At 45.0% G+C, this 25,341-nt stretch overlaps 1 protein-coding gene across 3 annotated transcripts in view; it reads left to right on the forward strand.

Annotated features, from left to right (window-relative positions):
* The window catches only part of LOC136044318 (vascular endothelial growth factor receptor kdr-like), a 115,104-nt gene that overhangs the window by 15,310 nt on the left and 74,453 nt on the right, over window positions 1-25,341 (forward strand). For all 3 annotated transcript variants that reach the window (XM_065729569.1, XM_065729571.1, XM_065729570.1), the window contains exons 2-3: window positions 14,893-14,989; window positions 19,041-19,252. In XM_065729569.1, the coding sequence (XP_065585641.1) occupies window positions 14,893-14,989; window positions 19,041-19,252 (309 nt within the window). The remainder of the gene's footprint in view (window positions 1-14,892; window positions 14,990-19,040; window positions 19,253-25,341) is intronic.

Genomic DNA, 25,341 nt, shown 5'->3' on the forward strand with positions numbered 1-25,341 from the left:
TGCATGCACACAGAACCCCGGCGAATGGTGGTGAGGGGTGCAAATTCCTCCAAGGCAGCAGCTCAGAATTTTGCCCTCTTGAGGTCCCCATGGTTTGGAGGTGCTAACAGCTGAACTGGGAAGAATAGGTCCTGTCGTAGTGTCCTGGGTTTAGCTCTTAAGAGGGAGCCAAAATGTCAGGGCTGTCTCAGTGTCTTGTGGGCTCCCCGTAGAGCAGCTCCTGGCACTCCCTGCCTTTTCCCAAAGCCAGCTCTGGCTGTGAGCTGTGGGTGCTGACTGCTGGTCTTGGCCTGCTATGGGAACAGAGAATGGGGAGGTATAAACCCAGCCCTGCACCTCAGCAGGAGCCTCAATGTGCTGAAGTAAGAGTTGGTTGAAGCCTCGGGTAACTGAAAGCATCTTTCTCCCTTCAGCCAAATTCTGCACAGGACTGGGGTATGCAGTCTTTTAAGAAAACAGGAAAGTTAAAGCTGCAGATTTTATCCTGCTTGCATTTTAGTTAGAAAAATATTCAACTTGGTACTTGGATTACTTTTTCTGTTGGACTTTGTATTAAGGACTCACCAAAGTGCACTGATTTTGCAGCATTAGGAAGGAGTGAGACACTTAATGAGGAAAAAAAAGAACATCAAGCTGATCTTACATTTGAATCTGAATACAAAATGATTTTTCTTCGACTTTCTGTAGGGTCAGAACCTACCTCACTGTTCAAACAGCTCTCAATGATAAGGAAAAGGAAGGTTTGTGTGTTAGTTAGCACATGATAGTGGGCTTGTAAAATTCATGGGAAGTAGGAAGCTCTGAGGGGTAGAACTGCGGTTGCCAGTGCAAGAGTCAGTCTGGATCTACTGCAACTGATCGTGCTCCGTCACTGGATAAGATGTAGAAGTCAGAGCTGCATGCAATCCCCACTGCCACTGACTGGCTTAAGGGGATCTATGTCTGTATGGGACACAGGGAAGATAATAACCAAGATCAAAACTGGACTTCAGAGGAAAATGAGCAAGTTTTCCTCCTTTCTCTGTGATCCCTCCTTAACATCCCATGTTCTCTGAAAACTAGGGAAAAGAGAAAGTCCCTCCGCAGTCATAAAGTAATTGATCTTCTAAAGTAACTGCATGATTGGCTAAGTAACAACAACGACAGTTAAATGAATCATACAGAGAATTACTCATACATACACATTTTAAAACAGTAAACAGGTTGTGCTTAGCATTGTTAACTTGCCAGCAGGCCAGGCTGTAGTCTGCATCGCTGCTGCTGTGTATTTGAGAGCAGAAAATCAGTTCATATGCAGCAGAAAAAGCAATCTGAATCTGGCCTTAGGATTGCACCCAAACATCAGCATTTCTCTGAGGTGGCCATGGGGTGGTATGGCCGGCACTCATCAGGAGAGTACCGTTATAGTTGCATGAGCTGGATCATGTTTTCTGAGCCATGTAACAGATTACTGAATCATGCTTTTCTGATATCCTGTGCAATCACATCAAATCTCTTAGGATGAACTTTATTTTCATGGCCCAAATCCTAAGAAACATAACTTTTTGAAAAACAAACAAACAGAAACCTTTTAGAAGGATATGTAAAAAGCTAAAGATCTAGTACTTCTTTTAGGGATTTGTAATTTAAAAATAACTCAATTAAATAAAGAATGACAAGAACTATTTGCTGTCCTTCCCAGTGGTGTTGTGAGCACATAAGGGTTTCTGTCTCCTAGCAATGGAAACTGTCCCTTCATTACCAGGCTGTTGCCCACTGTCACCATCTCTGTTTTGGACCACAAGATGGTGTCAACATAGGCAACCAGTGTATGTCCCACTAGACAGATGTTCTTATCAACACAGCAGCTGCTGTGAGTAAGGTTTGCAGGTCTGGTTCTCGGCATATGGTTATTTTTACTCTCAAGTAACTTAAAATATTACTTTTTTTTTTGCATCTTCTTAGATCCTGTGACCTTGCACTAAAGCCCAAATGAAATGCCTCACAATCTTCCAAAATACTGTCTTTACTCTTATGGCTCCTGTGTGAACCACTGCTATGCAGTTAATGCTCTGCAGTTGTTTCTACCCTAAGACTTTTTAGCTGAGGGTTTACAACTTGGCATATGAGGTCGCAGCCTGAAAATTCTTTGTTTTTCTACTCTCCCTAAGAGTCTGTTTTAAATTGATATAAACATTTCAATATCTTAAGAGAGCAACAAAACAGTCAGCTTCCCTTTCCAGCTGGAAAACAAGCATGTTTCTCTGAATGAAAGTACTGCGTGTTGTTGGCTAGACTAGTGGCTGGTCTCGTCCTGGCTTGGTCATGCAGATCCAGGTGTCTGCATGAATTTATTACATGTTCAGAAAAAACAGAAATAAAAAGCACCATTACTTGACTATGCAGTATGTGCTGTGTGTGTGGATTCAGAATGGGAAGGAACCTTATTTTCTGTGTGCTAAGGGATTTGATTCAGTAGTTTAGTGGGTAGGGATGGTGTTAGGAGGATGGTTGGACTAGATGATCTTGTAGGTCCTTTCCAACCTAATGTACCTATGAACCTATTTCCATTATTCCTTCATCTCTAGCCTTGGCACACCTCCCTCCCTGAATGCATTTTCATGATTGCCTTTTCTCTTTGTCATTTTCATACAGTTCTGTAGGTCTTACCAGGGCTTCCACAACTCTGCAAGAGTAGGCAGGAGATAGATAGTTTCAAAACAGAGGAGCTGCCTTCTTCGTGTAATTGCACTTAGAGTCATGTTTGTTGATTTTGTTAACTATTCAGTTGAAGAACTGATTTTATTCTTAAAGGGCAACTGCACAATTTGTCTATAGGAACTGCAATGAACTCCTGGTCTGGAAAAATTAAATTAAAAAATAAAAGTAAAAAGAACAAATAACAGTGGTGAACTTATTTCTGCTCTGTTTGAGATCAGTAGTAAAAACAGAACCAGTTTGGAGTTGTATAATAAAATAGATTTACATTAAGAAAGGCAAAATATGGTGTAGAAAGTGTGTGGGCTGGATGCAGGAGGGGTTCTCCAGCCAGGCTGGTGCTTCTGGTCACGGTCCAGCCATGCCATGGCCATCCCCGAAATGCATGTGTAGGATGCAGGAGACACCATATTCCTCAGTGGAATCAAGCCTTTGAATCTGTGCCTCCCACTACCAGGGGCTGCCCTAAATATCTGGCTATTTTTAGATGAGTCTTTTTCTGTTGCTGCTTTTCATAATAAGAAAAAAAAAGAAAAAAAAAAAAAACCTTTGAAGGATTTTTTGTTTTATCCCTATGAACAACAGGAATAAAAATAAATAAATAGATCTTAAATATTTAGACATGAAGAGAGAAGAATTTCCTGCCCAGCTTTTTCTGAATGGCGTAGGTGGCTCTAATGCAAACCGGGTCTGCTCCCGGGTACCCAGCAATGTTTTCTTTTCCTCAGAGTGGATGTGGTGAAGCACCTTTGAAAGAAGGATCCCTCAAAGCAAACCTAAGACTGCTGTGCAGTCATCTCCCCTGTGCCATGGCTCCTTCTGAGCTGCTGCACCCAGCCAACCTGTCCCAGAGGGAAGTGCCGAGCGGAGGGGCTGAGCAGCAGGGACGTCCCCTGCAGCAGGGAAGCAAGGTGGAGTCCTCGAGGTGTGTGACCCCTAAAAAGCCCCTTGAAGTAAAGGATCTGGCATTAACAAAGCAGGTTTGTTTCTGGGCAGCTCACCCCATGGATCCCCAGCGGCTGCCTCTTCCCCGGCTGCAGTTCCCCTCGGCCTTCACAGGGCAAGTGAGCTGATCTGGAAAGCAGCGGCGGACAGAAGAAGGGATCTTTGTCAGCAGGCAGCCATGCTATGCAGACTTGGTAAATATGTGCAGTGCTAATTCGAAGCAGATCCCTGCATTGCCACAAGCAGAATTCCTCCAAAGGCTGCCATCAAAAACATTATGTCACAGCTGTGGAGAAGCCCAGCAAACCGGGGAGAAGCTGGGGTCACGTCAGGGTAGCGATGCGGTGGCGGCTGCAGGGAAGTGAAGCCCCGATCCACAGCCTGATGGAGTTTGTCATTAAGAAGGACTTCAGAAATGCTTTGCAGCCAGTTCCCTGGGTCTGATTGGTACTTTCCAGCTTAATGCAAACCAGTGAGGAAACAAGCTTCCAGACCTAGTTAGGCCAAACTGCAGAGCGAAGTTGTAGGCAAGAGAGAACGTAACATTGCCTGGGGCTGCAGAACTGTAACTGGGACTGCGAGGCTTTGCAAGCACATCGGTAGGTTCTCTCTCCCCATCTCAAGCAAACAGCTTTTATCTCATCTCCTGAAATAGCAACCTCCCACTCTTCAAAACAAACAAACAGAGTCTTGAGACAGACACACAAAGCCGACAAAAGTGGAACGCAGAGCTGATAGAAAACAGATTCCAGCATCAAGTCCAAAGTTGGTCTCAGCCCATTTCTTCTTAATGGGTAATGCTAAGAAACTGGGAATACACAGCAATTACCTGCCAGGCAGATTTTACTGTCACTTAACATTTGCACTTCTCTGACAAATGTGAGCCTGGCAATCCGATGCAGTGCGTCAGTTGGGTTGATCTTGGGAGGCTCTGGCTCATTTAATTCTGGATTTATATCTGAAGGAGAACTGATAAGGCAACACTAACTATGTGTGTGCTCCTCTGCCTCACTGTGGCCATCCACCTTCCCCATTCTGGTTGCAGCTCCTTCTCTCTTTTGACCTCCCCTTGCCCTGCTCCTTCTGCAGGTCAGCGATTCATCACAGAGGAGGACACAAGATGTTCTGTACCAGGAAGTGTTTCCACACAAATTGATATTTTTCCTAGAAAAGAGGGCTGGGTGATGGAGAGGAGGAATTTACCACCCCAAAAATGCTTGAGAATACTTATTACCCTATTCCCACAGGGCTTTCTGGGATGCTGCATGTGTGATCCACTGGCACCCAGGGAGCAGGGCTCACTGCCACATTCACACTGGCAAGGCTTCAAGCTGGAAGCCTGGGGCAAGTGGCCCAAGACAAGAGGCAGTCTTTCTGAACAGCTAATCCAAGAACACTGAGTGGCAGCAGGCTCACAGTTTGCTTTATGGCAACACTGGTATTTAGCCATGGATCACAGTCAGAAGTTGTTCAGCAAACCAACCTCTTATCATTCAGCAGATTCTCTTCCAAGCTCCTCTCTTGGCTCTTGCATTTCTTAGAAAACAGCTGTTGTCCTCTTCTGAGGTTTGATATAAGGACAATTGAGCCCAAAGCCAAAAATGCCTGCTCTGCCTTTCAGTCCCAGCAGTGATGAGGTAGTACCAAAGAAATTTGTGAAGGAAAGAAACCCGCTCTGTTCTCAGCAGGACAGAGTAGCCCTAATACTGCACTAAATGTGGAGGCTAAAGCCACAATAGAGATTGCTTCATGTAGGTCACCAGCAAATGTTTTCTGAAGGACATCTCCTAGTACTTCATCTCCTCTAATTTTAAATATTCCTGAAGATAGGGCTGGCATCATCGCTTCCTTTGGGAGATGAATTGCACAGGCTGATATAACTCAACCTTGGGAAGATTTTCTTCGCTTTCCCAGACTCATAGTACTTTCAACAGTAAAAGCAGATAAGCAGCTGCCCTTGGTATCAGATCTCCTGTGATTCCCATCCTTTCCGTTAAGCCCTCTGATTTACCAAAGTGTAATTACTGTAGCAACTGAAGGCCTCAATACAGTGTGCAAGAAAGCAGTATCAGATCTATGGAGGGTGCTCCTGGTCTTCAGGTTTAGACCATGGCAAATAAATCATATTTGAAAATAACAAATTACAGTTTAAACCACACAGAAGTTTTGCTTGAGATATGCAAACTGTTCTCAACAATGTTGAGATGAAGTTTTAGCTAAGTAATCATCTCTGACACCTGAGGTTGGTTTAAGATACAAAGCTGAGATTTAAATGCAAATATTTCATACTCTAACTGTTCCCTTCTGTAGATTCAGACTATTGATCCTTGACCGAGCATCACGGGAAAATGATACTCCAAAATAATAACTTTTGATGAGTAAGTAAACCCAGGCTTTCTTGAAAACAAATATTTCTGCAGCACTGAAATATTTTGTCTTTGTTGGAGATGAGACACCAGCAGAGATTTAGGGACAGGTTTCCTTATGTACTGACTTAAGGCAGATGTAGAAGCTGATGGCAGAGACCTTACAATGCATTCAAAGAAACAAACATTTTGCTAAACTAGAATTTGACATAACTTGTCTTTCTCTCTGGCCATTTTAATGTCTCTCTAGGGTATCTATCTTACACTTTTCCAGACTCTTTCACTTAGGATTTTATTGTCAAAGGAGTAGGCTGACTTACAGTACAATATTTTAATTTATTCAGTAGTTTGAAATACTGTTGCGTGTTAATAGATGTATGGCTCTAGCAGTAAGTCTTGGTGCCTGTATGACCACATATCAGAACAGATCTTTTAACATGTGTGAAACCAGCATAACTTTATTTACTTCTTTCATAAAAAGTCATCACTGCTGGTCTCTGATGTTAGCAAGTTTTATGGGGACCTAAGGGAAATCCCTCCTTAGTATTCCATGTTGCCAGTCTGGAGCTTGACCTCTACTGGCAGTCGGGATGAATCATGAGCTGGTGCATGTATGGGTAATTTATTCCCTTCCCAGCATGAAACTAAACGCAACTTACTGCCATCAGAGAAATAAACCACACTGTGTTCTCCCTGCCTGATGCCTTGCAAACAGACTGATCTGCATTCAGCTGTAGCATTGCTGAGGTTCCCCTGCAGGAAGTGCTATCGCAGCATAGGAAGCACTGTATGTGTCCTCCAGTCTGCAGAGGGGAGTGCAATAGTAGTGTGAATAACAAGTAAAAAAATATATATATGACCATATCATATCCACACATAAATTAAATTGCTGGCCATTTTTTTTAATCTGGTGGTTATTGGCAATGAAGTAGAAAAATATGAGAGTTATAAAATTGTATAGCAGAGAAGACGTTCTGCCAATGCTCTACATTTTAAAGAAGTCCATTCTCTTTAATAAAATATCTTGCTTCAAGGAATTTACTCTTACCTTGAATAGAAGCACTTTTACTGCAGAGTTGAAGTGTGGTATGAGTGTAAAAACTGGGTAGGAACAAGAGAGAAATCACTGTTCGCAACAATGGAGACCTACTACTTGGTTTTTCATTAGAGGTCCTGGCCCAGACCGAGATAGATTTAAATAGTGGCTGATTCTTTCTGAACGCATGAGCAGGCTGGGGAATAGTTCTTGGAATTGAGTCAGCACAACAACTGCTTTCATTATTTGCAGCTGGGCAAAACAAGTAAGCTTGAAAGAAATATAGAGGTGCCAGATTCAATCCCATTGATGTGTGAGTGAACGCAGCATTTAGCACTGTGCTATGTGACACACATGAAGTCTGGGAATTACTGCTGTTGACTTTTGAGCCTTACATGTCACCTTTGATAAATGAGCTAATCTGCTGATAGCTACTCAAAATAATAAAGAATCTTAATTAAAAGTGTTCTAAAATGTTCCTTCTACAACATGAGAACTTTCTAAGTAACTACTCACTTCATACAAATTACCCTCTCTAGAGCAATTCTGACTAGATTGAAGGGAATTGAGTGTAGGGTTTTGACAAGCTGGAGTCATAACTTGATCCATGCTTTACTGTCTGTAGCTATGAAAAAGTGTTGGGTTGATGTGGAGTAAAAATGATTTCTCCATCCATACACAGATACATAGATACAATCCCAGAGCTCACCTGCAGAGAAATTCTGAGCTGACACAGTGACACAGGGAATGTGGAGACAGACTGGGACAGTCTTCTACTTTCTCATTTTCCTACCCAGTGGTCTGGAGAAAGGAGAGACATCTTGGCCAGAATCACTTCCAGAGAAATGCTAACTTATATCTGAAGAGAGAATAGCAGCTTGAGTCTGCTGGGAGCAGGCGAAGGGCAGGCAGAAGGTGAACGTGGTGGGCTGCTGCCCGTGCTGCCTCCTCCTGCTCACAGCCTGCAGGATGTGCCGCCTCCTCAGGGTGGCAAGTCAGAGAGGAATGGAAGCTATGTCTGAAGCCCCAGTGAGGTAATCCTAAATGGGAGTCGTTGGGAGCACTTGCATCTGCAACCCTAAAGCATTTCTCAGGAGACCATGTTGCGGGGAAAGGCAAAGACAGTTTCATACCTCACATATTTTGTTATTTGTTTCCTGAAGTCTTTAGCACATAGCATGGTCTCTTGTGTGTGAGTGTGGCTCTCTCCCACTGGGTCTGCATATTTGCTAACCATGGAGACGTGCCAGGTCTTCTCTTTCCCAGAGGAATTGCCATAATTTAGATCATGAAATAACAACATTCCCAGCCTTTTCTCCATCAACACGAGATTACCGCATTTCCTAAATACTTTAAATTGTGCTTGAGTGCATGGCAGATGACTGCAGATGTTGCCACCTCCTTTCCCAGATCTCATGTTTATTTTAGGGCCGTAGATCTAAGTTCTGGACTTGTCATGCAGTTACAAAGAAAGGACATGCTCACCCCCATCACCCATAACTCAGCGTGAGCCCAGGGCAGTCATTCTTTGGGACTCCACACTCTGTAGAATCAGAGGGAGAACAATGGCCCTGATTAATGAGCTGCTGCCACCAAAGACCAAACAATTCTGACCTGGATTTGCTTTCTGTGGCCTCTTTCCATAAATCTGCAACTGACACGGTGATCCATGTCATGGAAAGTCAAGCACATGGCATGGCACGCTCAGGGAGTTGCCTTTGAGCAGGTGTAGCAGAACTCAAAACGCTGTGTTTTGATTACTGACAAACAGAGTCAATTTCCTGTTAATTAACACCATGGTTTCTGACTGTCAGCACACAAAGCAATCAGGTGGCCTTGCTGAAGCGTTTCTGCTGATTACAGAAGGAAACTGAGTGACCCTGTGCCACTTCATCAGGAAATGCTTATGCATCCAGTTGTGGGGAAAAGTTGTGGGAACAAATCCCAAGAGAAGGGCCAAGCCTTATCTTATCTTCAAACACTTACTCTGCTTTGCGGTTGTTACTGTGCTGGGGTAGGTGTCTCCTCCACTCGAGACTAATGATGGAATTGTCTGTTGTCACTGGGACACTCACACCCACCCTCCTGCCCCTGCTGGAGCCACACACAGCTGCCATCTGCAGCAGGCAGAGGAGAATGGCCGAGAACTGCTCCCCTTTCTCATCAGCCAGCCAAACAAATGCTAGGTCCTCTGCCTTGGATAATCAACAAAAACGTGACAACTGCTGCACTGTGGGTTAACACTAGCAATGAAATATTCTGAAAGAATCTTAAAAATCACTCTTGATGAGCTACTGGTGGCCAATTTCATTGGGGATGAACAGCTTCACCTTGTGCAGGAATGGAAGCTCTGAGTGTTGCACAGGTTGCTAGTTATGTGCCCGCGTGGATTATTTATGCTGCCAGTCTACTCTGGGGGATTCCTGTCTGAGTATACTGACTCTTTGCCCTCTGTACTGGCTCAGTACCTGCCTGGTGGCTCGACAGCATCCACTAGCTGAAAGTGGAGGTTTCTCCTTGACCTACATCATGCCTTCTTCTCTGCTGGGAAAGTTAATGCCACCAATAATACTTAATTCGCAGAATTTTGGATTTAGAGCAGAGGATAAGATATTTCATTGCTGTGAATGCATGAGTCTAGCAGAATCAAAACTTATACGTCCTTCTTCTACTTAAAATCACAACAGCAATGTGGAGAGATGGGTCTTCTTAGTTGCTACTTCCTTCTTTAAGCCTTCAAAGTATTAGAAAATTACTCAGTAATAACAAGTGAATGCTGATTCTGGATGAAGACCTAATAAACACACCAAGTATTGCAAGTGATACCATAATGCTAGCAGTACTGTCCTTTCCTCTCTTTTCATAGGGAATGACCTTCAGATAAATCCGAAAATGATTACAGGCCATTGGTTTAAAAACACACAGCACTGCACTGAATCCTTGAACTTTGTAATTCTAGTGAGAATAGGATTTCCTTGGAGATATACTCATGAAAATACAAAAGTGGCACCTGTCCACTTTCCAGAGGTGCTCGCACCGTGGTGAGGCACCTTGGCATCTCAGAGGAAAGCACACTGTCTCTCCTTTGTGTCGCTCAGTGCTGCAAACACAAGGCCACTTGGGGAGACTGAGCTATCATCAGCTCTTCCCTGTCAGGCAGCTCATCATCCACATTATTGATGACTGCCTTATTATTGGTGAGCAGCACCATGTGTGTTGTTCTTACAGCCCCCAGTGACCCCACAGAGCACTTCCAGAGCACAGATAATGCTCTTGATCTAGGCTGTAACTTTCAGAAACACTCCTATATAAGCATGGCTCACAGAAGTGTTCCCAAGCTATCACCAGCAGAGAACAAAGCTTTTCAAATACTGTATATATGTCTCTCTCCTTTGCCTATCAAAATCAGCTCTAAAGCTGTGACTTCCAGTCTTTCCTAATGGAACCTGATGTGTCCTAGGGCCCAGATCTGTGCACAAGAGTGACTTTACACACATGAATAGTCCCCAGAGTTCAGTCATGTGCAAAATACTATTTGTGTGCCCAAGTCCTCGTGGGCCCTGGTCTAACCTGCTTCACTTAGCTGTCAGCACAGCAGGCTGTGCTTTGCCTGGCAATCATTTTTTTGTCATCTGATGCAGAGGTTAGGTGCTCTTTGATGCTGTTCTTTCAGTTTTCCTTTCCTCTATGTGCCACAGTGCCCAAAAGGGGTATTTGGATTTCTTAATCAGATATCGTATCGACGTTAGCTGTCACTACGTGTGATACCTAGGCACACTCAATCTCACAAGCATTTGTGAGTGCTCTTTTGGCATAGCTAGTGGGTAGTTACAGTGCCTAAAGGACACTTGAAGGAGGACTGTTACAATAAGATGCAGAGATTAAAAATAGTTTTTATCCGTGCTCACCGATGGCCCTAGCATGAACAATCAGGCATTCACTCAGTGTGGGAGGGATGTCCCTCAGCCAAGTGGGATCAAGGGAGACATTTGACAGAGGTGAAGGGGGTCACACATCGTCCTCCGCCTGGGGATCCTCCCAGGCTTCATGTTGGCTGGGCTACAAAATCAGATTGTCCCAGGAGAAACAGTTTTCAATATACTCTTCTTCCCTGGACAGTGTATCAGTCAACCTTTCATATTTCCCTCCCAGGGACCTGTGCAGTTCTGCTGTGCTCAGGGTTTTCTGCTCTTGACAAGAGCAGAATGTTAAACTAGCAGTAGGATCAAACTCTTGGAAACAGAAGTTGTGAGTGGGACACTGGGTGGAGGGTCTGCCCAGAGTCAGGGCTCTTCCTAGATGATGTTCTATGCTTGCCTTGCTTTAACCATCCTGCTTTGGCAACCAAGAGTCGAGAGCAGGAACCTAATATCAGAGCTACACGTCACTCCCCACGATGAACCTGCATGTCCCTTGGTTTAAAGAGGGCACTTTGGGCTAAGACCTATATATAGCTTTGCAATATGCAATAGTCTCTTTCCTAATTTCACAGCATTATCACTCTAGCATCATATCCCAAACAGCACTAGAAGGTCTGAGGAAGGATGTTGCACAGTGTCAGCTTCACAGAGAGAATGGCAGAGACAGCTATGGCACTGGTGCTTTTGTAGCTGTGAAAATGTTTGGTTTTTGAGAAGGCAGATAATGATTAAAGCCATAAAACATAAATGAAATACTGTAAAATGGTGAACATTCATGGAACTTACTAAAAAGGAAAAGCACTGTGCCCAAGCCCATCCTTTGCCTCCAAAATTGAAATCCAGCTCTGAAGGGAGCAGGGGAGGCTGAGCATCCTGTGAGGCCTCACTGCCAGCTCCATCTTTTCGGCATGCTCACCTGGTGCAGCACAATGTCTTCCTGCACTGCTCTCTTTTGCCCTGCAATGTTTTTCTTTCAGTCCACTCAGCTTTGGCTCAGACATGCCAGTAATGGGCGCATGCTGTGTTTATAAAAGCCCTCTGTCACCTGGCAGCAACGACCCAGTGTGTGTGTGGCAGAGGAATTTCTCCTCCTGCCCTCCATGGGGTAGAAACACTGAAATTATACTTTGCTTATTCTTTTCTTCAACTCATGAAGCCAAAATAAACTCTAGGAACTAAGTAGCTCAGAAGTATAAACAGAATAACTGAAAAATACTTTTCTTTCTTTTATCAAAAACAGTTTCAGGAGCTATAAGAGCCCAAGGACTGTGTTAAGCTCCCATAACAACAGCAGCTCAGGTCCAGTGCCCACTGCCCAGGCTCCTCCAGCACTTGCAGACCAAGAGGCAGAAGCCAGGCCTGTTCAAAGGCCAGCTTGAGACAACAGCTTAGCTCTCATAAACTGTAAGAACAATTGATGGCATGAGAGGAACCAAATAAAGGATTAGTCAGAACCCCAGGATTTTCTAAGTCGGAGCAGGCCTGGCTGAAGTCATCACAGTGTGAACAGTCCAGAGTGGATCGGGATTGTAGCTGTGTCCTGTAAAAGCTACACAGGACCAGAAGAACCCTCAGCTAACTAACTCAGTGACACTTGCCAAACACTTTCAAAGCTACATTGGCAATTTTTTGGATCGTTTGGGCATAATACATACTGCACCTCATCCCATGCTCCATGAAATCAGGGTACTTCCAGAATACGGAGGGGACTCAGATTCAAGAGCAAAGGTGTACTTGACAGAGTGGTCTCCTCCTGTGTAGTTTGCCTTTCTTTTTTCCTTCCTGTTACTTCTTTGCTAATTGTGATGCTACACCTTGTATGGGTCATCCTGAAGATGTTTAGGAACAACTGCATTTCTTAAAGAACCAGGGAGCAGAAGGGCTGGGACCCTGGTGACTGTCCAGCATCCACTGCATCACATGTAACAGCAGTCTGTAGGTAGGGCCATGCTGCACGCAGCTGCACTGGGGACAGCTTTTCTTGACCAGACTCTGAGTTTTTTTTAATTCTTATTATTTCTTAAGTTCTTAAACTTTCTGACATTCTTATTCTTCAATGTATTCCTTATTCTTCAAAGGACATTAAAGAAGGAGCTACAGTGTCATCAGTTAGGTAAAACTGGGGATGGAGAGGTCTCTGATGGGACTGATGAGAGCTGATGGGACACCTTAGCTGAAGGTCTGTAGGAAGGCTCAGTGTGCCTTTGAAGGGAGCTGAGCGACATGTGGGCTGGGCAGGATGCCTTTGGGAAGGCTCCTCTGGGACTGTGTGATGATCTGACCTTCACTGAGCCTCTGATGGGAGTCTGAATGGCTCCTGGAAGAAGCCAGGCTCTCCAAAGTGAGAGTGATTCACTCTCCATGCTGAGAGAATGTACCAGGCTAAGAGCATTTTACTTGAACCCAGCAAAGAGAAGATGAGAGGAGATGAGCAGTGGGAGGGATGAAAATCACTGTTTCATCCAGTTGAAAAGTTAAACCCTTATGTTTCTTTTTCTTAAGATATGTTATCTTCACTATTCTGCTGAGTATAATGTCTCTGTTATAAGCCCAGCTATAGATCTCTGGCTTATCAAGTTCAAGGCAAAGGAGAAGATGTAGATTTGAAGAGCAGGAGGGGAAAGAAAACATAAGGCTTTAATGTCAGAGCTTTGGAAATTGAGATACTTATCTAAGCCTGTTTTCTCCTCTCCTTGATTATGTTGCTTTGAATTTGGACAAGGAAACCAGCCCGGCTGGCCTCACTTCTGCTTCTTCTCAGTTTCACTTTCTGAAAATGATATCACTCTAGATGTACACTCAGATAGGGGTCTCGTTTAGGGCAGTTTCATGTTCAGCACTCTGCTCCAGAGCAACAGGATGGCTGCCCTGCACTGCTCCCCTGCACTGCTCCCCTGCACTGCTCCCCTGCACAGGTCCTCTGCAGTTCAGCTGCTGACACTGTCATGGGTCCAAGCTCACAAGGTGCCCCTTTCTGGGTAGGGCTGGGCATGTCCCATCACATTTAGTGCTTATATCCATAAGTCTGTCATCATGCACCAACTGTGTTCACATGCTATTTGGAAACTGCTTTTACTTGAGCCATTCTGAGTTCTCGTTAATGCATCTAGGAGCAAAGAGACTTTGCTAGGTACTTTTTGTTCTCGTCCCACTGCCACAGAGCCTTCAGAAGGGTGGCCACTCTAAAGGCCTTCCCTGTGCCAGGAGATGATGATGATGACTATGATGAGAGCAGCTTTCATCACTACTGTCAATAATGACCATTGTCATTTGAGACCTGACAAACCTCATGGCCCTGGCACTGGTGATGGTGGCTCAGGCACTTCTGTAGATTTGCCTTACAGAGTATACAGCCCCAACGGCCTCAAAGGAAGCAGCTTGCTATTTAGTTCAAATGCAATATTTGTGAATGTTGCTTTGAAAAACAGTAGGCTTTTCATTTGCATTTAATACAGCACATGCTTCACAGTTGTGAATCAGAGAGCTGCTCCCAAGAATTATTGTTTTCCCTTATTAGCTGAAAAGTAATAAATGACCTCATACATCAGTTTGTTTCCCACACTGATTCTTCCCAGTTCTGTATTTGTGCAAAATTCTTTTGAAATTAATCTGTTGTCTTAAAACTGTAATAATCCGGTAACACAGCCAGCTCTAAATAAAAGCAGGAAGACTATGAGCAGAAATGCAGGTGCTCAATGTTAGAAAAGAAAGAGGTGAATAAGAGGAAGAAAAACAAATGGAGGGGATCTCAGTGGGCACCATGCAACTCCACGCTCAACTGAATTGCATCGGTATAAAGTAAAGCCCTGTGTGGGCCTCCAAATTAGGAACTATTTACAAAACAAAAAGCTTTCCTTCACTGTATTGTGCATGTTCTAACCACGGTGAATAGCCTGCCTAATGATGATTTCTTCTTTATTTGGGTCAGGTCTTGCTGAGGACAATTTTTTTGAGAAACCAGTGCTGAGCATTGCAAAAGACCACATTGTCATCTTACCAGGAGAAGTTCTAAAAATAAAATGCAGGTAAGGATTGCTCCAGCAGTGCTGGATCCCCTCGGTTCTACTGATTACCTTTCACAGCACAGCTTCTGGGCAAGGGGAAGCAAAGATTTCTGGACAGCCATGATCTGTAACTTGCAATTCTTTCCCTTGGGTGCATTTCAGGAGAACTTGTTGGGCTGAAACAAAGCAGAGAGAAAAGTCTGTGGTCAGCATTCAGCCCACTTCATTTCTTTCATCATAAAGGGACCAAAGCAAAGCCCTGTGTCAGCACACAGTAAAGTGCATGGAAGGGGATGTGCATGCTTAAGGACACAGCTGGAAACCCTTGCCTGAAGAGATGTAACTTCAGTTCCTCTGCAGCTATAATCACTCTTTTACCCCCTGTCCATCAGTAAATACCCATATATATATATATACATATATATATAATTGTACATATGTATAAAGACAAAAATATGTATTTAAGTTTAAACTTCCTAACCTTAAATACTGCCTCACCTAGAAGATGGCAATTAAATAAACAGCAGTCAGTATGTGTACATTTGAAGACCTGACCTGTTTGAACATATATTCTTTAAATTAAAGATAAACAAGACTCATAAAAACCAGACTGTAAATCGTGAATTCTGGCAGCAATTCATTTCTTGACACAACATGTAAAAAGTAGTCATGGAAGAAACAAGCAAGATGTCAGTAGTGACTTGTGTGGAAATAGGGAACAGAGCTTTGTCACATGTGGCAGGAACACAACCAAGCAGTCAGTGAGAAGAGTCCGAGCTCATTCTGCTGTGTCAGGACACAGATTAACTTGTTTGGCCACACAGAGGGTCTCTGAGTGGGATGTACATAGGTGTTTCATTTGTTCTGAATGTGATTTAAATAAATCAAGCTGCTGTGAGAAGTTGTTTTTCAGTTCCTTCAGCAAGCATTGTAGTAGAGAAGGCTGAAGGTAATCCAGACTATCACAAGTTCTTTGACATGTGCTCACACTTTTTTACACCTTCTTGCAAAACCCCCTCGAGTGCAGCTAGTACACTGTTGGGTTCTCACAACCACAGTTACTGAAGGCAGTGAGAAAGAACAGTGGGAAGGTGAATCTCAGCTGTAGGTTATGCTGATAAATAGATCCCTTCTGATTTTTTTCCTAGTCTAACTAATATAGTGTTTATAGTGAATGGTGAACTGACTCATACTGTGTAAATTTGTGATGTTTTCTGGAGTGTAAGGCATTTTTTCTTCGAAATACCTCCAGATAGCTGTGTGGCTTATGGGGTCAAAGCAACCTTACAATGGTATTTTTAGCTTAGCAAGCAGCAAGCACCGTGGCAATAAAGTTTAAAGTCCTTTAAAATCTCAGTGGAGTGCTTCATAAAACATGATGTGTGGACATGAGTTGTGTGATGCTGCAGGCAAACTGAATCAACGCTTCTCAGCAGTTCTCCACCCACTGCCGTTTGGATCAGTAGGAACACCCTATTTTCTTGTATCACCAGATGAACGAAGAGATGAAGAAATTATTAGCACTTCAGTAGTGCTGGCTGCAATCTGAAATTGCTTTACAGGTGCAAGGCAATAAACCCACCTGAGAGTTGGAGAAATGCTAGCCCAGAGGGAGCTCTGAAGTCCTACTTGCTTCCAGAGAGTTCAGGGCTTAGCACAAGGAATCAGTACAGGCAGGAAGCTGCTGCAGACTCCATTCATTTGAAATTCTTGGCCAGGATTTCCTGATTTTTGGCAGCTGCAGCTATTGCTGTGACACCCCTCTGCCAAATATGTGAAAATACCAACACAGTGGTCAAAGTCTTCCACCTTTATGAAAAGAGCAGGTGGAAAAAGCCGACCCATGTGAGGAAACATAGAGTTGTGGACCCATGATTTGTTCTGCAGAGCCACTGCTGTAGACACCTGGCTTGGTGATGCCTGTGTCTGTGTCCAAAGAAGAGCAACAAAGCTGTGAAGGGTCTGGAGCACAAGGCTTATGAGGAGTGGCTGAGGGAACTGAGCTGTTTAGTCTGGGGAAGAGGAGGCTCAGGGGAGACCGTACTGCTCTCTACAAATACCTGAAATGAGGTTGTGGTGGGGGAAGGGTTGTCTCTTCTTCAGATAACTGTGACAGGACCAGAAGTAATGGCCCCAAGTTGCACCAGGGCAGATTCAGGTTGTGTATTAGGAAAAATTTCTTCTCAGAGTCTTCAGGCACTGGAACGGACTGCTCAGGGAGGTGGTGGAGTCACTGTCCGTGGAGGTATCCAGTAAGGGTACATGTGGCACTGAGGGACGTGGTTAGCGGGAATGGTCGTGATGAATCAGTGGTTGGACTAGATGATCTAATGGTCTGTCTTAATGTCTTAATGATTCAGAGAACATGAAGTGCCATTGTTCATGTACGGGGCCAGGAGTCCCATTTCTTGACAGAAGTGGCTGTTACGTCACTGGCGAGGTTTGTAGGGCTGGGAAAGAGCATTGGATAGGGACGTCCCCGTAAGAAAGTATTTCCGCACTCAGAAGGACAGGAAGCTGGTGTGACGAGTGAGGCAGGGCTGCCCAAGCCCATGGTGCATCCAAGAAGCAGGGTGAGGCTGCTCACCAGGAAGAACATCCACACTCTTCCCGGGGCTCTCACTCTTCTACGTGCTGGGAATAACCTCCAGACCTCAGCCCCGTGTCCTCACCGTCTTCAGGAAGGCGACAGAAGGACGGTCAGAATCAGAGCCAAGAGGATGTTTGTTTGAGTGTCACTGGACTTGCTGGCAAGCGCATTCCCTCACTGCACTGACTGCACCATTGCAAAGCCACTGGCACAGAAGGGGTTCAGAGTTCTTAGCTACTGGAAATTTCACACAGCACACTTGTTGGATACTCTAAGGACAAGCATCTTTATGGAGCAGACTTGTCTAGACCGGATTTCTTTCTGGCGACATTCAGCTGGGAAAATCCAAGGGTTCTTGCTCCTTCCTCAGCTCTGCAAATGCCATTGGGTCAATGGGAGTTCACCAGGGTAAAAAGGGCAAATAAGCTCCTGTCCTTTGGAACAGTGTGGCCTTTCTGTAGGCATGGAAGCACTGCCTCCTCTGTGTGAGCCCAAACCCCCTCCTCCCCAGAGATCCACAGACCACCACTCCTGCCCCCACCAGTTTCTACACTGGCCAGCAAAAAATAACCTGCTACAAGAAGACCACAGTCCTCTTTGCATGAGCATGTGGAGCCTGTACTAGGCTTTCTTAGATACCCCAAAGTGCATCCCAAGCAGGACGGAGCTGCAGGAGCTGCTACGGTGTGCCTGATGTATTTACCACAACACAACCAGCAGAACCAGGGCCTATTGGTGACCTGGAACACTGGAAGATCTCTCTGAGGCCCACAACAGGTGATGAGGTGCCCTTGGTTTTTGTCAGTGAACTACAAAAAATTGCATTTGACACTAGCTGTGATCATAACTAAGACACGAATGGGTGACACAGTGTGCCTATCTGCCCTGCTGGTTTTATGTGCTGAGAGCTGTGATGGGTTGAATAGAAAAAGATGCGTACTGAGCAGATATTCTAAGATCTGTAATCGGATTAGTTCCAGACCCTTCACAAAACCAAGATCGAGTCACTGCTGATTAAACAAGAAAGGTGATGAGAAGTTACATAAATGTTCTCTCTCCATGGAGCCTTACAGTTAAAGGAAAGTATAAGTTAATTTAGCAGAAAAATATGCAAAGTCCTCAACTTGAAAGAAACATATAATTTTATCTGGTGCTTTAAAATGTTTGAAGTGGCTTAAACATAGCGGTAGAAAAACAAACTCGAGTTCAGGATGTCTGTTAAAATGAAAACTAAGCTTTCCTCCAGGAGTTCGCTTGCCACAGTTGCTACAATTTCTGGAATTTCCCCTGCTCTGTTGCATGAGTGTGGTGTGAGCCCCCTTAACTTCTTATGGCTGCTAATACAAGCGCCCTGCAGCCTGTATCATTCATTTCCAAATGACAAGAGAGGGAGCATTAGGAACGCTGGCAGCCGTTGTTCAGAAGGAAGCCCGCGTTCTGCCCGAACCATGGCCCGCTGTAACTGTGGTGTGCTGTTGGCAGGGGAGCACGGGCAGTGAGCTGGCTGCTGCGGGAGGAGCAGAGGGCAGACCCCCGAGTGCACATCAGCAGCTGCCGCAACAGCAGCGGGCAGAGCTGCAGCACACTGCTCCTCAGGAACGTCACGGCCAGAGACACCGGCTACCTCACCTGCGCTCACGATGACGCCCCATCTAGGGAGGACCTCACGGCCAGGATTTATGTGTTTGTTAAAGGTAAGAACTTCCCTTTGTTTTGGTTTGATGCCTTTTTGGTAACGTAAGATCAGTGCTGCAAGAAGCAATTCAGTTCCGATGCTTGCACAAATCCCACCACCCCGACCCAGCAGGCACAGCTTTGGCACTCTGCACAGGCTGGGTTTTCAGGCCAGATGAATTCAAAGGGACACAGATACAAGAACCAGAAATTAGCTACCTCGTTCAATTCCAGCACTTGAAGACTAGACTGTCCTGCCTATTTTTCTGTTCCAAATAAGTGAACACGATTTCTTTAACCTTTTAAGACCTTTTAAGGCTTTTGCTACCACAGTGCTCTTCCTGAGATTCACCTCCAGTACCCAAGTCCTCTTCCTCCCCAGGCATGAAACTCCCCAACAACAGTCTGCAGTTCCTGCCTCCTCTACACAGCTGTGTACCACTTCGTCCTTCACATCTGTGGGACGTACTTAGCAAAGCTGAATGACTGCATTATCCGTATTTGTTGGGGTTGTTTTGGTGAAAAATGTCTGACTGCTCAGTTTTGTTCTCTTGAGCTGCCTCTTCTCTATGTGTCACAATTACTGGGTTCACATCTAATAACAAATGGAAACGAACTTCAGAGATTACTCTGAAATGAAGTGAATATAACACTGAAAAACCATTTCAATAATATGACCTTTTGTTGAAAGAATATTCCCAGAAACGTTGATGTATTTTTCCAATCCATTTGACAACTGTGTTAATAAACTATGGAATCATCTTGGGTCTTCCAAGCTGAGACTGTGAGTAGTCAGACAAAGGAGCTGACGTTTTGTGTCGTGGTAGGGGATCACATGAGATCCACTGGTGCTGAATAGGGTTACTATGCAGTTCTCTACAAATAGTCAAGAAAATGAGTGAATTTAATTTTTCCAGTAACTTCTTTGAATCTTCTTACTGAAACAAATGCAAGAGATGTAATGGGTTTGGGTAATGTGGTCCGCCCACACGACGAAGTTCAGCTTTGGAAGTAGTGGGTGAACACACCTGTGTGATGCTGGTGGATTACATTTTCCAATCTCTTTATGACTGTTGAAAATAGTCCCTTTCTGCCGTCATCCTGCTTTCCCAGCAAGTCTTCCTCTTATCGGAAAGTAGCTTTTTGGTGTTACTTGTTAGTTCCTGTAGTCACTTTTTTCCTCCCTTTCTATTTCCTTTCTCTTTTTTTTCCTTGTTTCTCTAAGCCCTGGTTTCTTTATCCACCCTAGTCCTTGTGCTGAGCTGTTTCCTTTTCTCATTACACACCACTCAGATACCCTACATCCAAGACTGTAAACCCGACTCAGTGCCTACATGTCAGGAAACAGTGCATTGAAAACTCAATTCTTTATCCTGATTCAGTGCCCTGGCTGGCTACCCAGGACTCCATTACTCTATGGCTAGAGCACGTGCAGGAAATCTTATGGATCTTTTGGGACTGCTTGGGTATTTATCTTAAGAAAATATCTCAAGTTATGAAATATTTGCTAGTGATGCACTTGGAACAGTGTTAATCTTAAAAAAAATCACAGGATGTCCTCTTGCTAGCCTGAAAGTGCTGTGCCAAGGTTGCCCGTAAAAACAGCATGGGAGGGCGGTTTGTTCTAAATCACCCTCAGTGGATTCTCCTTCCTCAGATGAGATTTAGTATATTTTAAAAGTTGCTACAGGAAGCATACAGAAAGCGAGCCAGTCTGCACCACGCATGGTGAGCCGGCGAGCAGTCGCCCCGCGCCGTGTCCTGCCAAGCCAGCTGCTCACCAGCGCAGCTCCACCGCAGCACTGCGGCCCATGCTGGAGCCTGCTGGGCTCTGTCTGGCCTGCCAGCCCACAGGAGCTGCCCGTACCCATGGAAATGAAGCTGTACCTCAGTGTGGATGCAGGGGGTGCTTCTCTTCCCCTGTAATTCCTGTGTGTGTCAGCTGAATGCCAGCAGGCTGTTCTGGGGATGAGAAAGCTGTTTGTCCATGAAAGATCTATGAATAGCGGGGCTAAGTCAGGCATTCAGAATGTACCCACGATTTCCTTCAGTATTTAAACATGCCTTGTTAAAGAACTTCGCCCTGCAGTGTCTGGGCACCCCTAAGAAACCCATCGGTTGTCTCCAAGTGAAGAAACGCACAGCTCCTGCTGAGTGCCAGACGAAGCAGACGCCCCACAGCCATCTCGGGATGTTTTGTGGAGGAGCGTGGTCAGCAGGCTGTTTGCAGCACCGAGCCAGGTGGGGTGAGAAAATGCGGAGCCAGGCCCTGTAGGCTGGAGATTCCTCTGAGGTTAGCAGCCGGCATTGCCAAAAAAGGAAGGAATGGTATTTTTTCCCTTCATTCCTGGCCTGCTGCTTGACACCAAAATGAGAACATGATTGTATCGGAAGCCCAGCTTATTGGCTATTATTTCCTGTGCTTCCTTCTGTTTTTACAGCCTCCCTGGTGAAGCTTCTAAGCTCTGCCAGAATCTGGCATGCAGCAGCTCTCCCCGGTGCACTCGGGCCGTGACCCCCACACACCAGGCAGCCCACGGGCTCTCATGGTGGCGGTCAGCGCTGCTTCTCAGCTGCACTGGCAGTCTGCAGGGAGGGAGTGCTCAGGACCTCAATCCTGAATCATTGTTCTCAAGGCCTTTTCTGCTTCCCATCTGCAGCTGCAAGTCCCAAGGATTGTAATTAAAAAGCAGACAACCCTCTTCTCCTGTCACCCATTTCCTCATTGAAAATACAGCGTAGCTTGGGGTCTGGAGTAGAAATAGTCAGGAAGTTCTGAACTGCTCATCTAATTTCAGTGCAGCGCTGAGGGAAAAGCTCTGCAGTGGTAGGGGAGCAAGGCAGCCAGCTATCTGTTCTGCCTTCTGCAATTACTCTTCCCAGACAAATAGTGTGCCTGGGGAGAGTACTCATTTATTTCAACCTTTGGGATTCCTGAGCCCAAGGACGGGACAGGCTTCTCTCTCATGTTCCAACACAGAGAGCCCTCTCTGCTGGGTTTCCTTGGGCATGTATAAAATTGAACATGACTCGGAAATGGAGGAAAACAGAAACAAAAAGATTTCTTCCACCATCCCACACCTCAGCCTAGACAGAAATCAGTACTTGCAGCTCTCCTCTTTGAAATACTGTTACTGTCAGCAAACAACTGATAGTCCCCAGGGTTTCACCTGGAAGTGCCCTGCACCAGCCCAGTGCTGCCTTGGCTTTGGCTGTGATTTCCTTGCAGCCCTTAGCACCATGTTGCAGCATGGGGTTTGCTGTATCTCTCTGTACTGCTCAGCTTCAGGAGCAGGAAGGTAAATGGGCTCTGTTCTGTTTTGCTCCCCTCCATCAGCAAATTGTGCGTCATGATTACAGTGGTAATTGGAGCTGGTCACATCTTGCAAAATATTGTCTAGAGAACTTCATCCAAGTTTCTGAGCTGTGCTTTGATGCCTGTCCATACACACCAGTGGTCCTGCTTTACTAGAACAGTAAGGGATGTCAAGACGTGGGAACAGCAGGTCAGCAGCAAATGTTCTCAATTATGCAAAGCAGAACTCTTACTCTGTTTCTTTAAATATAAAGGGCCATGACAGGGCTGATGCTTTACCGACCACTCAAAAACCAGTGAATCCAACCTCCTCTGACCACTGTAACTGGCACAAAGAGTATACACAGGGCCAGTACATCCGTGCTGGCTGCCATGCAGGGTGAGAGTACCCTGGGGCAGAATAACTAGTTCCTGCTCGTGCCTGGTGTGGTTCACTCTTTGAACATGTTTGTTGGTGAACACTCTAACACTGGCTTCCTACTCAGGCCCAGCCAGCTGCTGGAGGTTCACATGGCAGTGATACTGTGAGCCAGGCACATGACAGGGCTGAGGGAGTAATTCCCTTCCGTACGTTTGGTTTTCAGTATGGCATGCAGCAACATGGTGTTACGTGAATATGCTGCTGCACAGAAAGTGAGGTCTGTCTCCTTCCAGTGTTCTCAAGGACACCATGAAGCACTCCTGAGCTGTACTGCATCATTGCCAAGGGGTCCAGAACACAAGAGCTGAAAATGGAGCTCAAGTCCTCCTAAGGTTCCTTATGAAACTCAAGGGCTGCTTACATGATCCGTGTGAGCACAGTTCACAGATGAAGGAAAATACTTCACCTCTTGCTTCATCTCTGTTTAAATTCATGCAGCCTTTCCCATTAGTTCTTTTTGGTTCGTAGCCAATCTGAAGGAAAAAGAGGGATGGATCCAAGAAGCTTGTCTTGTCAGAGCACGTATCTCGCTGCTCATCAGCTCTGGCAGCAAGATATTGCAGGCAAGGACATGAGCTCTCTCTGCTGCTGTGAAGAATGAAGAGGGCAGGTGGGACAAGTGCTCCACCAGGGCTGAGTGTCACATCAGCTGCAGTCCCTTGGTTATCAAATGCCACAGCCCAGAGATGTGGAGCTCCATCTCCTTCATAATTCCTCACTGAGAAAAACCTAAAGAGGGTGGAAATGCATGAAAGCATCCTTCATGTGACCATATTTTTGTTCCGACATTCTCTGAAGCTGATTTCTGCCTCCTTAATTCTCTTGAAAGTTCAGAGATCATACGAATGTGAGAAGCAGCCCTGACTTGGGCTTTGGCTTGCTCTCCAGAAGATATTACCAGCGTTGGAGTCACGTTTCTTCCTCCTTTCACTCTGGAGGCATCAAGACAGCCACACATGCTGCCAGACACTCAGCTTGCTGAGACAGGCACGTCGTGTCCATCTGCTCAGCATGCATCCCAGCAGATAAGCTGGCTATCTCTTGGACTGGTGGAAGGGTCTGGCTCCAAATTCAGGGCCACATGGCATGGGAATATAGGCTACATCAGTGTGCATGGCTCTCTGTGCTGTTCCTCAAATATAAGGGACTGGATACAAGGGAAAAATGAGCTGCTTTCAGTTCTCAGTCAAGACATTCAGTATCTTCAAACCATATTCTAAACTCCACTCCTCCACTTGAAAGTGGAGGAGCCTTGTAACAAATGATGCTGAGCAAGCAGCATTGTGTTCTGGCATGGTGTCAGTGACAGCACTTGACTTCCAGCAGCAAGAGGTAACTATATCCTCCTTTAATGATAAAGAATTCCTAAACAAAAGCCTGACAGACAAAATCACAAACACATTTCCCCCCCTTCTTCTTTCCCATTGGTTTTCTGCCCAGTAATCACTAATTGCTGCGCCTTACCAGCTGAGCAGCTAGCAGCAGTTAATACAGGAGACCAGTGGTGGCACTTCAGTAGGTGAATATGTCCTACAAACTCTGTGTCTGCTGAAAATTTCATATTATGGGTAATCAAAATTTTTGCACTCATCTGATGCTTGAAACATAGGTTCAGCCAACACATGGAGACTTTTTTTTAATCTATTTTGACTTCTTTGTTGTTGTTTTTCCTGCTCAGCACTGAAAGGAATTTTGCTCCCACCATTTTTGAAGTGACATTTTATAAAATAATATTTTTCTCTGCAAATATTCCTGTGTTTCTAATGGCAATCTGCAAAGGAAGAATGTACTTCATTTGACCAAAACAGAATGCTTCATGTTGACTCAGAATGGCTTCTGGGGGCTTTGCAGTCACTTTTGTTTTGCCTACAGATAAAATATTCTGCTTTCTGTTTAACCTAAACATTCCACCGCCAATTCTTTTCATTTGCCTGCCAAACTGAGAAGTCCTTTATTTTCAAAGATCCCGTTTCAAAACAAGTGATAGACGTTACCTCTGCACCTAGAAGCTTTGATAGGCTACCAGGAGGAATACAGCAAGCCAGGCAATTTCCTTGTAACGCTTTCCAAAATCCCGTGACCAAAGTGTCGCTTAACTGCTAATGATTATAAGTGTCCTCTGAGTGTTCTTGGCCTTGAAAAAGAAAATACTGATGGGGTTTATGTCAAAAAAATGAACCAAAGGATCTGGAAAAGCGATCACTCAGACTTTCCAGCTACTCTGCTCTTGTGAGATACAACTAAAGGAAGAAAAGAAATGGGGAGGGTGTGTACCTTCAGTATGTTTTCAGCAGGAACAAAGTGAGAAGCAAAGTGCATGGTCTAAGGACTGGACTGAGAGGTCTTTGTAGGTCCCTTCCAGCTGAAATCTG

Source organism: Cyrtonyx montezumae, unplaced genomic scaffold, assembly GCF_038088225.1.
Source record: "Cyrtonyx montezumae isolate F1298 unplaced genomic scaffold, pur_monq_1.0 scaffold_11, whole genome shotgun sequence".
Lineage (NCBI taxonomy): Eukaryota > Metazoa > Chordata > Aves > Galliformes > Odontophoridae > Cyrtonyx > Cyrtonyx montezumae.